We start from the raw sequence: 24,083 nt of genomic DNA, 5'->3' as shown, positions 1-24,083 counted from the left end.
GCACAGCCAGAATCGCTTCAAAAAGTCCTCCATACTCATGAAGTCCTTCTGCGGCTCATGGTGAAATCTTGAGTTTTGCCCATCCCTATGTTAGACAGTATTTTGCTCGCCACTTTGGAAGTGGACTAATTATTGGATTCTTCCCCTCCCTCACAAAACTGAATCACAGGATCCCTTCCTGATAAATGGAGATCTAAAGGGAGAACGTGGCCTTGAAGGATGAGTTATGGTCAATGTGGATGGCTAACGAGAAAGTGGGGCTTTATTAAATCATTGCATGCAGCCTGGGAACAGTTTGGTAGGGAAAACATGAGGGAATGATTGGAGGCCGAGGAACAGACAAAGAGGTTGGCAGGGCAGGTGGCGGGATTCTCTGGCTGCAAGCCACTAGTAACAGTTCAGTGTAGGGTTTTCATCCTGTTTCCTTTTGCTCTAATCTTTTCTGTTTTATTTCTCCTCACAATAGCTAGTGGAACATTATTCCTACAAAGCAGATGGACTTCTAAGAATCATCACAGATCCAGTCCCAAATCCTCACTTGGCAAATGGTGAGTGACTGGGTTTATTTTGAATATTTAGAAGGTGAATCCATATGTGCATCATTAGTTAACTATAAAGGCTAAATCTAGGGAGGATGATGATGATTCCATTTGTAGGCCACTTTTCCACATAGTGTCTCCAAAGCGGCACTCAACCAAAAAATACTTACCAATATAGCAATATAACATTGCAATTTATTTTATTTATTTATTTTATTTATTATTTGATTTATATCCCGCCCTTCCTCCCAGCAGGAGCCCAGGGCGAAAAACAAAAGCACTAAAAACACTATAAAACATCATAAAAACAGACATTAAAATACATTAAAACAACTTTAAAAACATATTTTTAAAAAGCTTTGAAGACTTTAAAAAAAAGGTTTAAAAACATAATTGTTTTTTTAAAAAAGGTTTAAAAGCATATTAAAAAGCAATTCCAACACAGAAGCAGACTGCAATATACACATTATAACATTTCAATTCATTATAAAATAAACAATAATTAAAATACATCAATTAATTAAAATATATGAACCAGAGTCCAATATCTCACAGACCATTTCTTTTTACCACTTTAAACAAGTCCCTAATGCTAAGAAGTGAATAGAACCTATTGATGCTGTTCTGTCCCTTAGATATCTCTTATGCCACTTGAAAATTCATATTCATCTATTTCATACAAATTGTCTCAAATTGGAGTACTGAGATCATTTTAAAACAGATTTTCAAACTTTACTGATGAGGCAAAGCAGAACATGCAGTAGCGTGTGAATCGGGAACCTCCCAGATCATAAAGCTTGATTTGTTTTATCCCAAAATAAGAATAGAATAGAATATCTGAATATCAGTATCCCGATCTCTATGTATGGATGTGAAAGTTGGGCAGTGAAAAAAGCAGATAAGAGAAAAATCCACTCATTTGAAATGTGGTGTTGGAGGAGAGCTTTGCGCATACCATGGACTGCAAAAAAGGCAAATAATTGGGTTTAGAACAAATTAAACCAGAACTGTCACTAAAAGCCAAAATGATGAAACTGAGGTTATCATACTTTGGACACATCATGAGTAGACAGGATTCACTAGAAAAGACCATAATGCTGGGAAAAACAGAAGGGAGTAGAAAAGAGGAAGGCCAAAGAAGAGATGGATTGGTTCCCTAAAGGAAGCCACAGACCTGAACTTACAAGCTCTGAACAGGGTGGTTCATGACAGATGCTCTTGGAGGTCACTGATTCATAGGGTCGCCATAAGTCGTAATCGACTTGAAGGCACAGAACAACAACAACAATGTTTTTAGTGCTTTTGTTTGCCGCCCTGGGCTCCTGCTGGGAGGAAGGGCGGGATATAAATCAAACAACAACAACAACAATAATAGTAATAATAGAAGCATCCTGTGTTAAGCAAGTGGGGCACAGCTATCTTGGAAACTTCAGAGTTCCCTTTTAGTACTGTGTTTTGCAACAGGGCTGCCCTACCAAGCTTTAGGGGGTAATGACAGCATAGCGTAGGAGTATATTTAGCAGTTTGCTGCAACCTCAGAGTCCCTCTGTGAGAAATCCAGCCTCTTTGGGAGAGACCTGTAGCTTAATGGTAGAACATCTGCTTTACATGCAGAATGTTCTTGGTTCAATACCTGGTATCTGAGCTAGAGGAACCAATGGTCTGATTCACTATAAGGCAGGTTCCTAAGTTCCATTCCTTAGTTTTGTGACTACATTTTCAGCAGGATCATGCCAGAGCTAGACTGATTTGTGCACATTTATTCCCTACAGAATGTTTTTCTCCTGTCATTTTTCCTAGAAACAAATTCTGATAGTAGTTTACCTCATTCTCTTAGGCACGTCCTTCGCAACACATCGTAAGTCTCGTGGCAGCAAGGTAAGAAAATTGTACTGGTGAAAAGCAGTAATTATGGTTTCTGTTATATAACAAAAGTCTAAGGATGATTAATTTTTTTTTAGTTCTTAATATATGAATACTTGCTCTGATTTTCAGAAATGTTTGTGTATTTTCATACAACAGCATTAGACATATGGATTTATTTATTTTTTGCTCTGCCTTTCAGTTCTTTGCAAGAAATAATTTTGTGTAAAAATAATTACAGCAATACTTTGTGTGTGGCTATCTGGATACTGGAAATGGACAGGATCCAAGTGGTGCTGCTCCACTTGTGGACGGTGTAGGTTAGCGTAATAGGGAAAGGAGGAGATTTTTGGTGATTATTTTTCCCTGCAGCTTCCCAAACCCTCTGAAATCTACTCAGGAGGGTTCCCAACCCTCCAGAACAGTTTGGTTTGGGGTGGGGACTTCAGGAGGAGTCACCGAAAACCACCTCCTTCCCATTTCCATTGATGAAGTCCTTGCCATTAGTGGAGTCGTGACACCACTTGGATTCCATCCCCTTTCCTCTGCACACACAGTTCCTATATTCTGGGGAGAGAAAACACTAACTATACATTCAAAATAACTCATTTAAATTAAGATATTCTGCATGTATTTTCTTGCTCTGCAGCCATTGTTCCTCCAAAGCAATTTGAATGTGTTGACTACTAGAGTAGGGAACAGGGTGAAAGTGAGGTAGGATGAAAAAATAATAACAGTGGAGCCAAAATATTATAGAGGGCCATTATATGGAGAATGAGAGGGGAAATAGAACTCCAAGGAATGAAAACATTTGGTCTCAAGCACAGAGGCCTTTTGAAAATCCGACCCTGTTTTGAAAGAGTAGGCTTTTCTCCATGTCGTTCACATCGGTGCTGAAGGAGGCAGGGCATTGACTTCAAATTGAACGGCGATACCCTTTTAAGGTTGTACACTTACTCCAATTGCCACACCGCTTCTGGCATCTTTCACTATACGAACCTCCACTTGTTGCAGTTTACCATGATAGGGTGAAAACTGCTTACGCATGGGAGAAGAGGAACACTGTATATAAACAGCTTGCCACATGGAGCAACCTCCGCTCAGTTGGGTTTGAAGCAACCAATAACATGTTTGCATGGATGAACTGGGCCAAGGAGATTGAAGGTGTCTGTGTGTTTTAAGTAAGGTTTCATATTGGTTTACTATCTGGTAGTGCATATAATTAAAAAATAAAGGATGCGTTCAGAGCAAACAGTCTAAATATTAATTCTCTTACCATGATTCAGATAAAAAAATAAAATAAGAATGAAATGGAGATTTCTCTGTCCAGTGGCCTTACTTTCATTAGACATCTCCTCTGAATTTTTGCTAAATGTAGATCCCTAAGGATGCTTTTATAATCTATTGAATTTTAAAATAAGCAGCTGGACAACTTGATTAGAAAGCCAAACATGTTAAAGAAAAATGCTCCCCATAGTTTTGTTGAAGGCAAAACAAGTTACAGCTTTGAAAAGAAAAAAGAACACGCAGGAGAATTAATTTGCTACACAAAACATGTCAAACCTAGACCTGCCCTTTCCACTTACCTAGAATTATCTCCCTCATATAATAAATAAAAAAATACATGTGAATTATGAGTTTTGCTGTTTTCATTGACTCTCTGAAGAGCCAGTGTGGCGTAGTGGTTAAGGTGTTGGACTACAACCTCGCAGACCAGGGTTCGAATCCCCACACAGCCATGAAGCTCACTGGGTGACCTTGGGCCAGTCACTGCCTCTCAGCCTCAGAGGAAGGCAATGGTAAACCACCTCTGAATACTGCTTACCATGAAAACCCTATTCATAGGGTCACCATAAGTCGGAATCGACTTGAAGGCAGTCCATTTCCATTTTTCATAGAATCATAGAGTTGGAAGGGGCCTTGTAGGCCATCGAGTCCAGCCCCCTGCTCACAGCAGGAAATCCACAGCTAGAGCATCTCCCGCAGATAGCTGTCCAGCCTCTGCTTGAAGACATCCAGCGAAGGGGATCCCACCACCTCCCTAGGCAGTCGGTTCCATTGCCGAACTGCCCTTACTGTCAAGAAGTTCCTTCTAATGTCCAATCTGAATCTACGCTCCTGCAACTTAAAACCATTAGACCTAGTCCTACCCTCTAGGGCAGCAGTGAACAAATCTGTACCCTCCTCTATGTGACAGCCCTTCAGGTACTTAAAGAGTGTAATCATGTCGCCCCTCAGCCTTCTCTTCACCAGACTGAACATGCCAAGTTCCTTCAACCTTTCCTCATAAGACTTGTTCTCCATACCGGCTATCATCCTCATCGCCCTCTTCTGAACCAGCTCTAACTTGTCTATATCTTTCTTAAAATGAGGCAACCAGAACTGAACGCAGTATTCCAGATGAGGCCTGACTAATGCAGAATATAGTGGGACTATTACTTCCCTCGACCTGGAAACTATAGCTCTGTTTATGCAGCCCGAAACTACATTTGCCTTTCTTGCCGCAGCATCACACTGCTGGGTCATGTTCAACTTGCGATCCACTACAATTCCAAGGTCCTTCTCACACGCACTACTGCTAAGCCGGGTATTTCCCATCCTGTACCCATGCATTTTGTTTTTGTGGCCTAAATGCAGAATCCTGCATTTGTCTATATTGAATGTCATTTTATTAATTTTAGCCCAATTTTCTAGTTATCCAGGTCCCTTTGGATTTTATTCCTGTCTTCCATTGTGTTAGCTATCCCTCCCAGTTTCATATCATCCACAAACTTCATAAGGCTTCCCTCCACCCCGTCATCTAAGTCATTGATAAAAATGTTGAAGAGTATCGGCCCCAGGACAGAACCCTGTGGCACTCCACTCAAGACCTCCTTCCAATCCGAAGCAGAGCCACCGACGACCACTCTTTGAGTACGGTTTTCCAACCAGTTGTGAATCCACCTGACAGTATTTCCATCTAGTCCGCATTTGACCAGTTTGCTAATCAAAAGGTCATGGGGGACTTTGTCAAACGCTTTGCTGAAATCTAGATAGATTACATTTACAGCATTTCCACCATCTACTAAGCTAGTGACCCAATCAAAAAAAGAGATGAGATTAGTTTGACAGGATTTTTTCTTGACAAACCCATGCTGGCTCCTACCAGTCACAGCATTGTTATCTAGATAGTTGCCAGTGGACTCTTTTATTATCTGTTCTAATATCTTTCCCGGTATTGAAGTCAGACTGACCGGCCTGTAATTCCCCGGATCTTCTTTTTTACCCTTTTTAAAGAGCGGGACGACGTTTGCCCGTCTCCAATCCTCCGGCACCTCTCCCATTCTCCAGGATTTCTCAAAGATGATGGCAAGAGGTTCCGAGAGTACATCAGCAAGTTCCTTCAATACTCTGGGATGCAGTTCATCAGGCCCTGGAGACTTGAACTCATTTAGGTTAACTAGGTATTTCCTGACTATCTCCTTATCAATCTTGAACTGCAATCCCGACCCCTTACTGAGATTGCTACCGATGCAAGGTTGCACACTGTTCCCTTTTTGGGAGAAAACGGAGGCAAAATAGGCGTTCAGCAGTTCTGCCTTTTCCTTGTTATCTGTCAACATTTTGCCATCCTCATTGAGCAGCAGTCCCACCGTTTCCTTGGTCTTTCTCTTGCTTCGAACGTATTTTCTCCCAATTCAATTTCAATCTGAAAAACCCCTTGTTGTTGTTCCTCGCTTCCCTCGCCAGCCTCAGCTCATTCTGGGTTTTAGCTTTCCTTACGCTATTCCTGCAAGCCCGAGCTGCTCGTCAGTACTCTTCCTTGGTGATGCATCCTTCCTTCCATTCTTTATACATGCTCTTTTTTATTTTTACCTCCTCCACCAGTCTTCTGTGTAGCCACATTGGCTTTTTCCGATGTCTTCTGTTTTTCTTCCTCTTTGGAATTGTTTGCGATTGCGCTTTTTGTAATACGTTCTTCATGAACTCCCACACTTCTTGGGCTCCTTTTTTCTTTAGTCTATCTAGCCACGGGATCCTACCATCATTTCCCTGAGCTTGCTAAAATCGGCTTTCCTGAAATCCAAGGTCCATATTTGACTATATTCTTCTTTGGCATTCCCCAGAATCACGAATTCCAGCATTACGTGGTCACTTTCCCCCAAGGTACCGACCGCTTTAATTCCCGTGACCAATTCGTCCCTGTTAGTTAAGTTCAGGTCCAGGATTGCCGATCCCCTTGTTCCTTCTACTTTTTGAAAGAGGAAATTATCAGCAAGGCCCATCAGGAATTTGTTGGAGGCTTTGTGCTTCGCAGAGTTTGTCTCCCAGCAGATATCCGGGTAGTTGAAGTCCCCCATCACTACCACTTCTTGCCTCCTTGAAGGCCTTTCCTGCCGCCTTTCCTGAAGACAAGCTTATGATGCAGTTGCTAGGGCAGCCCACACACAACTAGGATTGGAAAAAGAGGCTTCCTCATCATATTGCTTCACAATAGACTTGTGCTGCAAAACCTAAGTACTACTTAGTGTCCAGAAGTGTCTTGAGTTCCAACATCTTTTTTGTGAAATATGTGCATTCTTTTCTGCCATTATTGTTTTCATGCATTTGAAGACACAGGGTATGATTTCTCAGAATGTACCTATGTCTTTTAAAAGTTGTTTGTGAAACCTGCCCCTGAAGGTAATGCAAAAACAGCTGACCCCTTAATTTATGTACACATTCAGAGCATGCAGTTCTGTTCCTATTGACTTTAATGGAACAGGATTACAGTCAGAATAAGCACTGAACTACCTGAGTGTTCAAAAAAGCTAGCTATTTAAATACACAACTGCCAATATGCACAGTTTTCTGGTTTGGAGGATCTTGGTGGGTGAATCTTTTATTAATATAGTTCCACAGACTTCTTAAACCTAAACTATAAGATTAACATTGCAATCCTATACATGTCTACCTCAGAAGTAAACCCCATTGAGTTCAGAGGGAGTTGCTTCTTGGTAAGTTCATAGTGGATTGCATCTTCAACCTAGTTACCCCCTTGGAAAACCATCCTCACTTATTTAAGGAAGAATTTTAAAAAATAACCTTGCATTCAACATTCATGTTTCAGAGTATCACAATAAACAATTGTATCTCATTTTCTCCAGCCAAATCAAGTGCTTTGAAAAACAGACTGGAAGAGCTTATTCTTTTGAAGCAAGGAGCAAGACTGTTTTAGAGTGATGACAGTTCAGATGCAATGATAAACTATGGTTTGTCATTTTGGGAATGAGCATAGCAGAGGCTTGGCCTGCCATACTTCCTCAACTTCATTTTCCTGCAGTGTGGCCAAGAGGAGGAAATCTGAAGTTTTCGCTAACATTTTTTAAATCATAGTTTAGTGTTTCATCAGAGCCCTAAACTGTGGTATATTTAACTATGATTCATTAGAACAAGGCAGTTTCATAAAGCAAAATTTGAACTTGGCTTGTTTCAATAAACTGTACTTAAGGCTAATTGCCATTGCTAGGCTGGCACTTACTGCTAACCAGAATTGGAAAGGAAATCTTCAGGTGATCTTGCAGCCACACCAGGATCATAAAATAGGATCCAAAAAAATGATACCAAAAGCAGCCCAATGATTGCTAAATCATTGACTGAAAGCCACCAGTGTTCAGCAGAAACCATCTGGGACTGTAGGTCAACAGACAATGGGTCTTATACACGAGGAGCAATGATTCAATCCAGTACTCAAAGGGAAGGTTCCTACATGTGAATCATGGAGAAAAATGCAAAAGTCCACAGTTGAGCCCTACTCTCAGTAGAGAGTTTGGAAACCACTATTGCAGACAACTTAAGAAAATAGGTATGTGTGTTAAACATTTCTTTTAATTTTTCTGATACACTTATTTATTCTTTTGATATCCTTTGTGGTTTCTAGACTTGGTCAACATGTGGAATTATCACCAGAATCAAATCACACACTTTCCCAAAGCTGGGAAGCAAAAAAGTGCATAAATGCAGTGTTTTGTAGATGTGTGGAGGGACTGACCCTTACTCAGCTCACTCACAACTCTTTTTGATGGTTTGACTCCATGCCTTGCTGCTAATCCTTTGTGCACATTTGGCAACTTTCTTCAGTGTTTACTTCTGACCTGACAGCTTCATGCATCCTGGAATCAGGGGTGGCGTGTGGTTACAAATAAGGTCAGGAATGTACATCCCTCCCCCCCAGTTGCCTCCTTAACCCTATCCCATACAGGATTGGGGGGTGAAAACTGCTGTAGTGTTACACGTCTGAGTCGAGAGCTAGCACTATAGAACTATAACTGTTAAGGTTTTGGACTAGGCGACCAGGAGCTGCACATGTAGCCCTGGAGTTCAGTAGTCTCGTGCTATTGGGGGCTGGGGTGGGGGTGCTTCAAATTATTTTTCCTACACACACCCCACAACAATTCTTCACAGGCTCCCAACATTTAGTTAGACTGTTTACCTCTCAGCCTGTCATGTAAATGCAAGTGATGTTGGACATCCTTGATGGCCTATTTTTGTAGTCTCTTGAAGGCCTTCAAGCAGTTCAGGATCAGCCGCATGCAGACTATAATAGGATGATGATAAAATTGTTCACTGGCTCTTACAAAGACTTCATGGAGGATTAGTACACAGTTTAGAAGTATAACAAGGCGACAATCCTACATACGCACCTGCAAGTTAGTCCCGTTGAACTCATTGGGGCTTACTTCTGTTCAGAGTAGATATGTAGAGGCATGCACGTTAGGAAAACTAACTAAGATAATGAAAATAGTTAATTAAGGTAATGAAGAGTAATATTTGGGTGCTTGTGCTTATTAACACTGGTTATTTTTAGGAGAAATGAATGGAAGCCAGCTTGCCCCCCCTTTGTATGTTACATTAAAAGTTCCAATAAAAATACTTCCTAATTGGTGAAGCAGATTGGCACATGCCTGCTTCTTTTCCCATAAGTGTGGGGCAGATCAGTTCTCTGTGTTTCTTTTATCTAATAAATGGGGGAAATTAAGTGGATTTTACATGTCTCTCTCCTTCATGCTAGTCCTAATCAATTCTGAAATGAACAAACTTTAAATCGCTGATCATTTAATCTGGTTTAGTCTGATTTTGCTGGATGAGACTACTGCATCTCTCAGTTTCTCGTTAGTGAAAAGATCCACGGCTTAGGACGTAAGATTTGGAGGGGGAAAGAAGTAAAGGGCTTCCACACTTCCTGCCTCCCTGTTTCTCTGCTGTATTCAAAGTCAAGATTTTGCATCTTCCCCCTAACAAGTGCAGAGATGGGAAGCACGTATCCATGTACTTATCTCATTTAAATTATATTGTACCAAAGATTTGGAAACAATTAAATTCCTGCTTCCATGTATTTAATGGGATACACAGCAAATTAGATACACTTTTTAGAATGGATGCAGCAGGAGTACGTTTGTGCTATAGTGTTTAGAACTGTGGAGCAAGACTGCAGTCATAAATGCATTCAGACATACTGTTCCATGAATATTACTCAGAAGTAAGTCTGAGTAAAAATGTTTAGGGTGCCAAATGCCTACTTGGAAGAGTGAATAGATTTGTCTGTCTCCCTAATGACTTGGTTTCATTTGAATCAGTTTTATTTCACCTACTGTCTTTTTCTTCATCAAGGCATCCTTAATAGTGTTACAGACTGATAGAGGTGCAGGAATACAAACAAGACTTAAAATGACCACCAAAACCAAAATTCTTTTCAGGATCTCAGTTTCTCTGCAAGTTAAGCTTAAGCAACGTAGGCCCTGCAGTCATTCAGCTGCAAACCCATTAAAATAAAATTTACAGACATAGCTGAGCAACAATAAACAAAATCTGCTGAACAGCCTTTATAGGTAGCCTGCAGGTAGCACATGCTGGCTGGGGCTGATGGGAGTTGTAGTTCAAAAAAGTAACTTTTCCAAGCTCTGGTCCCATGAGACACACAGGTAGTCCTTGCTCAAGAATGCACTGGCCCGTGACAGAAGTGAACCAGGTAAACACGGACACAGTCAACACCACTTTTCCAGCCATCGTAACTCTGGGAATTTTATCTCTGACAGTCTTTTTCACATGTGTGATCCTGGTTAATGGGTTGCCACCAACTGTCAGGACTGACTGCATGCCGAATAAAATGCCATTGGTAAACCATCCTTTTGTATAGTCAATTTTATTGACTCATGCTGAAAATAAAGCCAAGGGCCAGGAACATAGATGAGGAGCTTGTCAGTTTGACAGGGAAGATATAGAGACAGGCAAAAAAAAAATGATTAGTGAGATGAACCTATGTCTACCACTTTAAATACTGGGAGATATAGATGGGTTCACTCTCAGACTTACTGATTCAGAGTTTTTTTGGGATATGTTTATATATGATGCAGAGACCATAAAAAGGAAGTCGTGAAAAACATAATACAGAGTAGGGAAACAAACATTGAGCAGCTTCAGTTAGAGCGGGTGGAGAATTCTGCAATAAGACCAGCAATTCTACAGAGCTACAATTTGAACACAAAGCCATTAGTTAATTCCCTCGTCAGGAAATGCTGTGAAATATTTGCCAGAATTCTTTAGGCTTTGTCATGTGTCTTTTTATTTTGCTGGCATACGTATGCAAGAAATAACCTGGAGGTTTAGGTAAGCTTTGCTTGCTTCCTTATGCATACTTTCATCGCCTATATCTTTCATTGCTTAGTTCTTGTCATATAATACTCTCCTTAATACCCCAAAAATATGCTAATGGAAGAATCTGATTATGTGCCACAGCCACCTTTACCTGTTCCTGGCTGGAATGATGGTTGTGCCTTACCTTCATCCTCATCATCTAACACTTCTCCATATAACCCTTATGGGCCATCATGGATAAAGCAAGGTAGGCATTGATATCACTCCTTTATTGATAGTAGTTGTCGTTCAAGATAGGCCAAGTCATTTGTGTTATCTTGCCACATATTCAAATCTTACTTGCCTTCACTCTAGATGTCTGCAACTCTCAAAATAGGATCTAAGGGTTAGGCAGATGTTTTGGTCACATCTTTCCCTTGTAAACGTTAGATTTTAAAACCGTGTGACCTTGGGCCAGTCACTGTCTCTCAGCCTAACCTACCTCAGAGGTATAATAATAATGATGATGATGATGAAAACTTGCTTTGCCTTTACTGTGACTTCAGATGGACTTTGAATTGATGTGCTCGTTAGTGCTTGCTAGTATTATAAGGCTTTCCTTCCACCTTGAATTTAGTATCATCTTAATCCCCCTTCTTTCTTTTGGGCCTGGTTAGGTTCCTAACTTGAATAAGAGACCCCAATGAGCTTATCTGGCCAGTGTGGTGTAGTGGTTAAAGTGTTGGACTAGGACCTGGGAGGCCAGGGTTCAAATCCTCACTCAGCCATGAGACTAACTGGTGAGCTTGTGCCAGCCAGTCTCTCAGCTGAGCCTACCTCACAGGATTGTTGTGATGAGGAGCAAGGGATCCATGTATGCCACCTTGAGCCTTGGAGGAAAAGTGGGATATAAATGTAACAATAAATAAATTCCGCTCCTCCAAGTAGCCTTGCTACACCAAAGAAAGATTCTATCCCAAACTTGATTCTAAAGCCTTTGGAAAAGGAAGCCTTGTGTTTTCCTGTTCTGAATAGGTCCCAACACTAGCTGGAAACAATAGCCAAGAACCTAGTAGCAGTTTTCTTTTAAAAAGTCAAGTTCCCAGGGATGTCATCTATTCCTTCTTATTTTGAGGTGGACAGATGCTTATGCAGAAATGTTAAAGTGCTAAACATGGAAACTGGTAAAACCCTGAATAATTGTGGTAATTCATAATGCAGAAATCTTCAAAAAAAAGTCCTGGAAATGCTTTATAATGCCTAGAAATGCTATTTATAATGAGCATATTTGTCACAACGTTTAATTATTTTTATTTAGAAAATTAGAACATTTATAAACCGCTTGATCAAAAAGCTCTCCAAGTGGTATTTCAGTCCCACTACGTTCAGTTGCTGATATTGCTGAAGAGGTATAGTGATTTGACCCAAAATTCATGCAATTCACCCAGTAATTCAAGGAGAAACTGTTTTGTGAAACTGTCTCCTCCTAAGCTTTGTTTTGCCAAATCATTTTGTTGATTTATCAGCACATTTACTTGGGAGTAAATCCCTTTGAACTTTCCTAATTAGACATGCATAGGACTGTATTGCTAATTTATTTTTTTTCCCCAATTCCGCACCAACACCCACACACAAATAACATGGGACCACTTTTAAACTTTTAGGTCTGTTTTCAAGTGAAGCATCTTTGGAATTTTGCAAAACCTTCTTAATTTTTTTAAAGGCCAAATGTGGGGAAAAAGGTTTTTCCTAGTCTTTCAGGGTTAAAGATAGGATTGCATGGAACTACACACTGACTTTCCATTTTCACAAGTCTGCTTCAGTCACTGCAGTTACTTTAAGATGGTTTGCTGGAGGAATGAGCAAAATATTAGAAGAGCTGTTTATTTGGCGTAAAGTCAGACAAGCAGGTGCCTGTTAAACAACCAACAAAAGAGGGGGTTGGAGGGAAGAGGTTAGGAGATGACAAATTGAGATGAGGGTGGGGAGCAGTGGGTAATGGAAATGCAACTAACATGCATCTGGGAGGCCTAGTCAGCAAAGGTGTTGCTGCGGAAAGTCGGTTTCAAGAAGCTTACCAATTGTGGTTGGTAAAAATAGACTAAAGTAATGACAACAGAAGATTTATGTAACTTTAAAGTTGACATTGAGGACACTGAACTTGTCAAGGATTATCAATACCTTGGCACAGTCATTGACCAAAATGGAGAGAATAGTCAAGAAATCAGAAGAAGGCTAGGACTGGGGAGAGCAGCTGTGAGAGAACTAGAAAAGGTCCTCAAATGCAAAGATGTCTCACTGAACACTAAAGTCAGGATCATTCAGGCCATGGTATTCCCAATCTCTATGTATGGATGTGAAAGTTGGACAGTGAAAAAAGCGGATAAGAGAAATATCAACTCATTTGAAATGTGGTGTTGGAGGAGAGCTTTGCGCATACCATGGACTGCAAAAAAGACAAATAGTTGGGTGTTAGAACAAATTAAACCAGAACTGTCACTAGAAGCTAAAATGATGAAACTGAGGTTATCCTACTTTGGACACATCATGAGAAGACATGATTCACTAGGAAAGACAATAATGCTGGGAAAAACAGAAGGAAGTAGAAAAAGAGGAACACCAAACAAGAGATGGATTGATTCCATAAAGGAAGCCACAGACCTGAAGTTACTAGATCTGAACAGGGTGGTTCATGACAGATGCTCTTGGAGGTCGCTGATTCATAGGGTTGCCATAAGTCGTAATTGAGTTGGAGGCACATAACAACAACAACCAATTGTGGTAGAGGCTGTTGCTGGCATATGGTGCTGTCTGGAAGGAGAAGTGAATAAGAAATAAGGGAGAGGCCTAACATTCGACAGTTCTTGTGTTAATATTTTTTTTAATTGTTTTTATTGAGTTCTTGTGTTAATATCAGGGAGAACAGAGGCATTCATATCACATACACACATGCAATGTAAAATCTGTCCTGTTGTTCAACGTGTAGTTGATCAGAGGTTCCCCATGGACACGGAGGTCTATGTGAGTCCATATGTAGACACAGAAGAGATAAAAGCTACCCTTGACCGAAATCTGCTGACCCTGGAAGAGCAGGAAATTGGTTCTGGTAATTTTGGCACTGTGAAAAAGGGCACCTATGAAATGAAAAAGTAAGTTTTGAAATTCTCTCCATCTTGATTTCTTTGTCATACATCTTTGATACTGCTACTTTTAAGTCGTGAATCTGACATCCTTTCCCTCAGCCAGCAGCAGCCCAAGGGGGGTGATGGGGGGAGCACATGCCTGATGTCAGCAATGCTTCTACTTTCCAAGATGGGATGGGGTGAGGTGGCAACAAGGTCACGGCTGTTCCAGGTTGGTGCTGTTGGCAACGCGCAGGAGTGACCTATTAATGCCATCATCCCAGAGCCACCCTGCCCAGGCCATCACCTTACCCCACCCCATCGCTGGGAGGGTGGCACTGGCCGCTCTGCCTCTTCATGCGCCGCTGTTGACCTTTGCCTTCCCCAATCTGGTGCCCTCCAGATATTTTGGACAATGACTTCCATGAGCCCCAGCTGCAAGTCACACAGATGGAGAAGGTTGCTTTACCTGGTACAGGAGTACATTCCATGAAATGACCAGGATCTATTATTCTGTCATCAACAGTGGTTTGTTTCGGTTTGTTTGTTTTTTAACGTTAAGGGTATACTAAAGTTGTTTTCCTTCAGTAATTTAAAAAAGTGAAAGCTAATCCCACACATTTTTGCTCTAAAAATAAGTCACACTTCATTTCATAGAACATAGATTTGCAGCTGTGCAGCCCAAGCCCACATGGGTGCCAGCAGGAATTTCTGGGCCAAGGACATTGTAGGTAGATTGGGCCCTCTGTCCCACTGGCAAAAGAAGACAAACATTTGCATATACTTTGGGTCATGTGCAAAATTCATCGTCTTTTGGGTGTACAGTGGAGGGACCAAAATTAAGTCAGGAGCCACATGCAACGAATATGATGTCTGACAGACATCTTACCTGAACTGAAGCTTTCCCTATAATTGTTTTTCCATACTAGAAAAGACTTAACCTGTTGAACGTCTGCCTTAAGAACATAAGAAGAGCCTGCTGGATCAGGCCAGTGGCCCATGTAGTCCAGCATCCTGTTCTCACAGTGGCCAACCAGGTGCCTGGGGGAAGCCCGCAAGCAGGACCCGAGTGCAAGAACACTCTCCCCTCCTGAGGCTTCCGGCAACTGGTTTTCAGAAGCATGCTGCCTCTGACTAGGGTGGCAGAGCACAGCCATCATGGCTAGTAGCCATTGATAGCCCTGTCCTCCATGAATTTGTCTAATCTTCTTTTAAAGCCATCCAAGCTGGTGGCCATTACTGCGTCTTGTGGGAGCAAATTCCATAGTTTAACTATGCGCTGAGTAGAGAAGTGCTTCCTTCAATGCAGCTGTGAAAGGCACAAAAATGGCGCTCTCCCCTAATGTCAATACTAAGCCATGCAAAGAATTCACATTTAATGAGTTGTAGAGCAGTTATGTTACTGCGGATCTGTCAACAGTTGATCTTAGGCTAGCAATAGTGCATTCAACGGCAGACCAACAGGTCCATATTTCAGATCAGGGGGCGGGTGGTGAAAAGAGATTTTACAGCCACCAAGGTCCAGATACCCATGCTTGGATAAATTCAGGTTAAATAATTAAAATGGAAACAGTGTCTTCAAAGTCTATTTGTTGTGATTATTTATTGACATTGTATAACAACTGCAGCAATGTTATCAGCACAGGCCATACAGCGACCCTTTTCTTGTTTTCTGTGTTGAGGACAAGGACTTCAACCTTTGATACAACCATTTAAGTGTTTATACCAATTCCCAACCCCAAGGATCCCCCTATTTTTCCCCCATTGGTGGGGGAAAATTAATGGTTCCTTCCCCCATTACTGTTGCTGTTGTAGTCAGCAGCCCCCTCTTGCACTCCTACAGTCCCCTTTAAAAACAAACAAATAATCAAAAAACACTCCAGGGTTGTCATATGCTCCTCTCCCTCAGCCCTCTCCTGCAATATGGATATACTAACAGGTTTTATTTGCATTAGCAGGGTAGTTTTTTAATGGCTGCATAGAAAAAAAATGACATTTTTGCATGAAAGTAAGCCTGTGTTAGAGTATGAATGTTTGCTGTCGCTACTACTTTTTGCTTTTTGATGGACACACCACTGCCCAGTCACAGCTGCACTAAAATCTTAGATTTCTCAGTTATTTTATCTGAGCAACAATCACTACTTGAGCAGGAAATAATGAAAAAAGTTTCAAAGTGAGACAAGAAGTACCATAAATACAAATCAGGCAGTCCCGTCTCTATTGTCGGAGTCTAGAAACAAAAATTTGAATGATGACCCCTCTCCCCCGAAAAAAAAGGCGAAAACAAACCTTCACAATTAACCAGGAAGTTCCTTCTGCATTGTCTGCCTTCTCTGTGCATATGTAACTGTGGGCTTCTCTAACACACTTGCTAGTTAGAGCTGTGACATCACTCATTGGCTAAAAACAGTGGAAGGTGGAAGCAGGCTGATTCATATCTCTCAAAACATTTACTTTGAAGGGTACCTGCCTACAATGGCAGCTAGTAGCTTCATGTCAGTGGGACAGTGGAATCCACTCCGGGTTTTAGTGTGAACCTTGGACAGCTCCTTGAAAGTTAAACTAAAATCTGGAGTGGATTCCACTGCCTCATTAACATGGTGGCACCAGCTGCCACTACCTGCATATTTTGCTTCATAACTTTCACTCTAGGAGGGCTAGAGACTTATACTGCATGAATTAAAAATGTTAGTTGCCACTTCTCTGAGGTGATACACACAGCCACACTTAGAAATGGGAAACTGAATAGACTGAGCATGTGCCAATCAGGGAAGACTCCTTTGAGCAAGGCATATAATGTAAGTTTCCTGGTGGTTTATTTGCAGAGGGAAAACAACAGTGGCTGTGAAAATTCTCAAGAACGAAGGCAATGATCCCGCCATAAAAGATGAACTGCTGAGAGAAGCACTTGTAATGCAACAACTGGATAACCCTCATATTGTCCGAATGATTGGCTTGTGTGAGGATGAGTCCTGGATGTTGGTAATGGAAATGGCTGAACTTGGCCCATTGAATAAATATTTGATAAAACACAGGTAACGTTTATTGAATTCTTGAACTTTAAAATGCAAAATCAATAGACTGTAACTTTAACACTAACATGGGTGCTAGAAATGTATAATGATGGTTTTCCAAGGCTTAATTTTTTTCTGAGAGCCCACTTACACTGCTGGTTTGTGCAGAAGATTCTAATGTCCAGCCATGTTAGTGAAATTCAGTAAAAAACTGAAGCAGTTTCCGTAAATGAAACTAAACCCATCAGGTCCAGGGAAGAGAAGGGACTGTGAAAAGCTAAATGGATCAATCAGTGACAAGGCGTAGACTTAGGGGAGTGACCAATGCTAAAGCAATTTAGATCTCCCCCCCAAAAAATCCCAGACGTATGGATGTTTGAAAATTGGGTTTTCACAATATAAATCAGACCATAAACAGGACATATATGGATCTCAAATATGGAAAATGTGGATTTTATAGTTAGGTATTCATGGGCCCCTAGACACACAAGCTTGCCTGCTGACTTGGGAGACAAGGAATTTGGCTGCCATGTTACTGAATTTAGTATTTCACAAATGAACTTCTGCATGGGGACATAAAAAGAGCATGTATCATGTGCACTTTTGTCCATTAGCCATATTTAATATACATAGGAGAAAGCTATAAAAGTGGTTTTCTGGGAGTTTTACGCCTATTGCCCACAATGCTTTGCTTGTGCTGGCTTCTGGTCAACATCAGGCAAGTTCACTTCCCAGTGACTAGTGTCAAGTTATGAAAATCTGCTGAGCCGAACTGTAAGGATGATTGATAGGGATTTTTATTCATTTTTCTTTAAAGACTTTATTATGTATTTTGACAATCGGTACAGCTAGACTGAAGACATTAATTTTGGAGGTGTGGAATATCAAAATAATGTACAAAACTTTAAACATTTAACATGGAAAATATTCAAAACCTATGTGAGACACAGAAAACCTTAAAACCTTTGATATACAAAGTATTAGAAGAATTCAGATATTCTTAAATTCTTGAATCATTCAAAAGAGAACTAGTTGAATAACAGATTTAACTGAATTTTAGCAATACCTGATGATAGTAGAATTGTCAGAATGAATAATTACATGATAGGTGTGCTCTCAAAAGAGTCGAGAAATGTGTACAGTGCGTCATTACTGTTTGTTCTCCAGTATGGAGCCCTTCTAGATGGGACACCTTCAGTCTTGAAAAGTGCAAGCATGTAATGGGTTTGTAACATAAGCATTTATAATACTTATATTTGATAACACACTCACACACCCTTGCATGTTCCTCACATTCAAACAAAAGATTGCAAAGCTGGCTGCAAGGAAAGGGGTGCGTGCCCCCCAACATCATTTATGGAGGGTTTACTAGCCCTCAGGAGCAGATTTGTAGCACATCTGGGAGCCTGTAAGGTGGAGGAAAGGAAAGGCAAATCCATTTGCACAATGTGGGATTCGACCCAAAGAAAATCTAGTAACAACTGATTAAAATACAATAAACAAACTGCCATGAAATAATGAGTGAAAATATACTACAAATTGCTAAAGGTGCAGTTTTTGTTTTTCAGAGATGTCACAGAAAAGAATATCATAGAGCTGGTTCATCAAGTGTCCATGGGGATGAAATATTTGGAAGAGAACAACTTTGTGCACAGAGATTTAGCTGCGAGAAACGTACTGCTGGTTACACAACATTATGCCAAAATCAGTGACTTTGGACTTTCCAAAGCACTGGGCTCTAGTGATTATTATCAGGTAACTAGCAGTTCTGCCCTTGCTTGCTTCACTCGCCAACCCTGCCTACTCTTGCCAGCGCACCCCCACACACACACAGGTCACCAGCACTCCTCCTCCTTTCCCCTGCCCACAGGTCGCCAGCGCTCCTGCCCTCTATGGGTCAGCAGCCCTCCCCCCATGGGTTGCCAGTGCTGTACCTCTCTAACCCTCACCAGCACGTCCACCTCCCTCCCTGCACATGGGTCACTAGCAGTCCCCCTCCACCCCTCCCCTCATGGGTCACCAGTGCTTCTCCTCCACCCACAGGTCACCAGCCCTCCCTCCCTCACTCCCATGGGTCATCAGCCCTCACCCCTCCCACGTATCATGAGCCCACTCTTCCCCTTTCCCCCCATGGGTCACCAGCTCTCCCTCCATCCCCCTCATGGGTCTCCCCTCACACGCAGTCTCCCTCCCTCCCACAGGTCCCCCTTCCTCTCCCCCAACCAACCCACCCCCCAGCCAAGGGCCACGCCCATCCACCGCTGGGCACCTTGCTTGCCTCCGCCGCCACCGCACTTGCTCGCTCACCTGTTTGCTGCAGGCGCTGTCACCATTGGGCCCTTGCCCCCTAACCTCACAGCATCACAACTTGCGCCTGCACAGAAGCGTGTAGCGCAACACAAAAATATTACATAGAAAGATATTTCACCCTGTTAAAGTGCCTTGGCTGAGACTTCTTGTCACAGCGTCACTGTAGCTTTCTGTGATATGCAAGTACTTCCGCTGTAGTTTACAATTGGTAAGCCACTCTTCAATACAAAACATAATCAGGGCAGCACAGGCACCACTGCAAGGCATCTTTTCTGGGTCCTTGTTCTCTGAAAACTAATTGGACAACCTGCTAGCTGTCACTGCTGCCAGCTGAGCCAAGCAGGGAGCGGCAGGTTTTTGTTGTTATATGCCTTCGATTACGACTTACGGCGACCCTATGAATCAGCGGGTGCAGCTATGCTGTCTGTGCTGAGTAGATTCTAGCAGGTTGCACGTATACACACCCACACTGATGACATCATTGGCTCACAGCACGATGCTACACTGGGAACATTGGACCCCTCAGTGGTTAACCTTCCCCCCCTTCTCTCCTTACTGTAGATGCACGGACCATCCCCTAAGCTGTCAGAAGAGGGTAGACTTTAAAACCTCAAAAAAATTCAAAAACGAAATTGTTTCTACTTATCGCTGTATATATGGCTAATGGTATATATGGCTAATGATCTCTCCATTTACTTGTGGAATCATTGTAGGCACAGCGTTATGGGAAATGGCCAATCAAGTGGTATGCTCCAGAATGCATGAACTTCTTCAAATTTTCAAGCAAGAGCGATGTTTGGAGTTTTGGTGTCTTAATGTGGGAGGCTTTTTCCTATGGGCAAAAGCCATACAAGGTATGTATATATGTGTGTGTGCTTGTTGTTTTCCATATTTTAACGCAGATTCAAGACTTTCTCCGTGAGCCAAAACCACAGCGCTGGCACAGACAGTATTGGCATGCTCAAACATAACAAAAATCTCCAGAAACAAACTGGGGGGGGATCCCCCAAACAGCCCCATAATAATGATAAATATGCTTTAAAGGGTTTTTAGTGCTTTTGTGTGCCACCCTGGGCTCCTACTGGGAGGAAGGGCAGAATATAAATCTAATAAATAAATAAATAAAATAATAACTCCGTGTCATGGAATCATGAGAGACTGGAGAAGAAATAAAAGGATAGCCGGGTGGTGGTGGTGAATGGAGTGGCAGTAACAGGAGGACAAGAGACATATAGATCTATCTGAAATGTGAAATGGAAAAGGACTGCCTTCAAGTCGATCCCGACTTATGGCAACCCTATGAAGAGGGTTTTCATGGTAAGCGGTATTCAGAGGGGGTTTCCCATTGCCTCCTTCTGAGGCTGGTCCTCCCCAGCTGGCCAGGGCCTGCTCAGCTTGCCATATATCTGCACAAGCCAGCCCCTTCCTTGTCCGCAACTGCCAGCTGGGGGGCAACTGGGTTCCTGGGGACTATGGAGCTTGCCCACGGCTGCACAGGTGGCAGGGCACGTGACCCCTGAGCCACTTGCTGTGGGGGTGATCTTTAGCTGGCTCTTGATGCCCAGGAGACACGAACTGGGATTTGAACGCACAGGCTCTGGACTCCCAGCCAGGCTCTCCTCCCCACTGTGCTATACCAGCTGTTATCTGAAATGTAGAACGGGCCATTTCATGTCTCTCCCCAATTCCCTCTAACAATCTATTTTTAAGTGTCCCCTGGGGACAGAAGAGACTTCAGTGGAGAAATCAGATAATTTAACATAGGTGGGATCAGCACAAGTTATGTCTGCCCCACTCAAAACCCAAAATGCAGATTCAGCATGCATGCTCAGTGGGCAGAGGATGCGGACTCACTGGGGGGGGGGGGGAGGTCAGGGAGTCAAATGGAGATGCGGGAACCAAAGAGAGAGGCACTCCATGTTTTCCCAGAGCCTCACTTGTCTCTGTAAGTAATTCCATCCGACCAAAATCCTTTCTCACTCTGTTGCAGGGCATGAAAGGGGGAGAGGTTGCTCAGATGATTGAACTAGGATTGCGCATGGAATGCCCACCTGCCTGCCCACCTGAGATCTATGACTTAATGAAGTTGTGTTGGACGTATAAGTGAGCATCATCATATTCCTGTTTCTTCTGATAAAAATATTGGATTGCTTGTGACTTTCTCCCCCTGCCCTTTCTTTGCTTTTTCTGCATTTTAAATTGGGGGGGGGGATTAAAATATATGATCTGTCCTAAATGTCTTGAGCCAAAAGAATAAAAATGTGAACTAGCAATAATTGTTCAGCTACCTAGCACAGCAAGGAAAAACAGCAAATAATCCCCTGCAAGCCCATTTGGAGTATAGATGATTGGGATCTAGCTTTTAGCGGAGAATGCTGCACAGCTGCTCAGAATCACTGTGCACAGCTACATAGCAGCTGCCAGTTTCCAGTTCAGCATTTTCCAGAATTAGGCTGACAAAACGCTGGACTGCAACAGCTACGCAGTTGTTGAGAATCCATGAAAAATACATCTAATATGCCATTTAAAAAGTAGGTATGGTTTTTAAACCTCAAAAGCAATGTTGATGAAAAAAAATACAAACGCATTGCTTCCACCGAAGAAGATAGAGTGGTGTTCTTGACCCTCTCAATGCTTCTCACAAACAGAGGACCCTTCCTTCAGTGATGGGGGTGCCCTAAATTATTGTAGGAGAGGCCTTAGAAGAGACCCACTTAGCAAACATTCTGGGTCATATGGGAACCGAGTATGAACTAATCCCAAGCATGGTGCTTGATCTAAGGGCCCCTTCAAGTATTTTCTCTCTGAGGAAGGCCTTTTTACATCTATGGGAGAAATTGCCTAAAGCAATGGGGTGCTGTTGGATGCTCCTCCGGTCCCGCTCCTGGACTCCCAGGGAAGCTCAAGAAGTGGCTGGTGCCTTCCAATCTCCACCAGTCCGAGAGCTGCCCACTCCTCAAGAGGAAGAGAGACGGTCTTTATAATCACATTGCAGCTGGGAATTGCAGTCTGTCTTCAGCTACCCGACTTCCTTCTCATAGCTGTCCCCTTCCTTCACCTGGTGGAGAGGGGACCGTGTTGCAGTGTTGTCCTTTATTGCTCAGGAGGGACTAGGGGCTGAATGTCTGTATCTCCCTCGCAAGTCTCCATCAAGTATCTCCGGGACCTTCCTGATGCGGTTGGTGAGCAACAGTCTGTGGCATTACTGACATTTGTGGTCAAAACCCACTTCCAGTGTCTCCAAAACATGCCTTTCCATTACACAGTTTGGGTCTTGAAGTAACAGATGGCTGGAAATTGCCAAACAGGTCTTAAATAATGGGAAAGTAAAGGGGTGTGTGCCTATTTTAAAAATTGCCTTTTGCTTGCAGCGTTGATGATCGGCCAGGATTTTCTGCGGTGGAGTTCAGGCTGCGCACCTTCTACTATGACATTGCACAATAAGAGCATGGCGTGCTTAATATTGACGATTGTAAAAGGAGATACCGAGCATGAGGCAAATAACAAGTCCGAAGATGCTCTCCAGGGAAATCTTTGGGGAAAAGTTTTGCTGTGAAACCGCCTGTGCTGCTTTTCAGAGCGTTTCTACATGTAAAGGATCGTTTTCAAAGTGGGGTTCCTGTTGTCCTTTGGATATTAGTTATGTTTTTAACCTTTTGACTGTGGACTGGCATGGATTTTGCTGCAGGCCAAGAGAGCTAAGCAGACCTCTCCAGACACCTTTCCTGCTCTCAGCAGAAGACCTGTATTGCTGTTAAGAGGTCTTCCATGCCTTACTTGTTCCTGTTAAATCAGGGATACTCACACTGCCTCTTTCATAGCCTTTCCTTGGGGCTTTTAACACAGGGATTGATTCTAGACCACAACTGAGCCTGTTTTAAGTAGTAGAGCTCAGCCTTAGACTGTGTTTAATGAGTTACCAATTCAAACTGTATAAGTAGTATGTTGTTCATGTGCTAAACAACCATGTTGCCTTGGTCTTTGCCAGTACTTCTTCCTTGCTGTTAAGTCTTATTCTACAGAGAAATCTAATTCTTCTGCAGGCTGTTTTCCACAACAGCAACTTAACCACAACCTCTACCCTGATCTATACAACTAAAGCTGCAATAACTGAAGGCATTTACTTGGGGTGAATCCCAATGATGGACTTGAGTATACATTTTCATCATTTCCTGATAAACTATAAATCACTTTCACAGTAAGAATAAAATACATGAACCTGCATCAGCAATATAGCTCTATCTTAACTAGTACTATCAGGCCGTGTAACCACAAATCCAGTGTCCGGGCATTAGTATCTTGTAGGGCAAGGGCTTCCAAGCTGTGGTCCAGGGATCACCAGTGGTCTGTGAGCTTCTTCCAAGGGGTCCTTGGCATGCCTGCATTAAATACATTTATTTTAATTGTATTTTATTGCTTCTTTTCTGTCTTTTACTGTATTTTCGTGTATTACAGTTTGAATTCAATGGAATACAAATTGTAAGGCAACAAAATAGAGTATAAGAAATGAAAGAAGTTAGGAATCCTACAGCGTCTAGCAGAGGGCCTTACAATTGCTACAGGCAATTGGTCCGCCAAGACCATCAGCATAAGAATAAAAGTTGGGGTGCCAGTTTCAGGGATGTGACAGTCACATTATTTAG

The 24,083-nt window shown here is 42.2% G+C and overlaps 1 protein-coding gene across 4 annotated transcripts in view; it reads left to right on the top strand.

The window, feature by feature from the left end:
* Positions 1-23,662, top strand: part of LOC133365657 (tyrosine-protein kinase SYK-like) — a 49,623-nt gene extending 25,961 nt beyond the window's left edge. For all 4 annotated transcript variants that reach the window (XM_061587951.1, XM_061587949.1, XM_061587950.1 and 1 more), the window contains exons 5-13: positions 467-548; positions 2,377-2,417; positions 11,157-11,262; positions 13,981-14,143; positions 16,942-17,151; positions 18,699-18,885; positions 20,154-20,294; positions 21,431-21,543; positions 22,812-23,662. In XM_061587951.1, the coding sequence (XP_061443935.1) occupies positions 467-548; positions 2,377-2,417; positions 11,157-11,262; positions 13,981-14,143; positions 16,942-17,151; positions 18,699-18,885; positions 20,154-20,294; positions 21,431-21,543; positions 22,812-22,884 (1,116 nt within the window). In that variant the 3' untranslated portion in view covers positions 22,885-23,662. The remainder of the gene's footprint in view (positions 1-466; positions 549-2,376; positions 2,418-11,156; positions 11,263-13,980; positions 14,144-16,941; positions 17,152-18,698; positions 18,886-20,153; positions 20,295-21,430; positions 21,544-22,811) is intronic.
* The last annotated feature ends 421 nt before the right edge of the window (positions 23,663-24,083 follow it).

The sequence above is a fragment of the Rhineura floridana genome, chromosome 10 (genome assembly GCF_030035675.1).
Source record: "Rhineura floridana isolate rRhiFlo1 chromosome 10, rRhiFlo1.hap2, whole genome shotgun sequence".
Lineage (NCBI taxonomy): Eukaryota > Metazoa > Chordata > Lepidosauria > Squamata > Rhineuridae > Rhineura > Rhineura floridana.
Note: the sequence above shows the minus strand (reverse complement) of the source record. Positions and strands in the feature narration are given on the sequence as shown.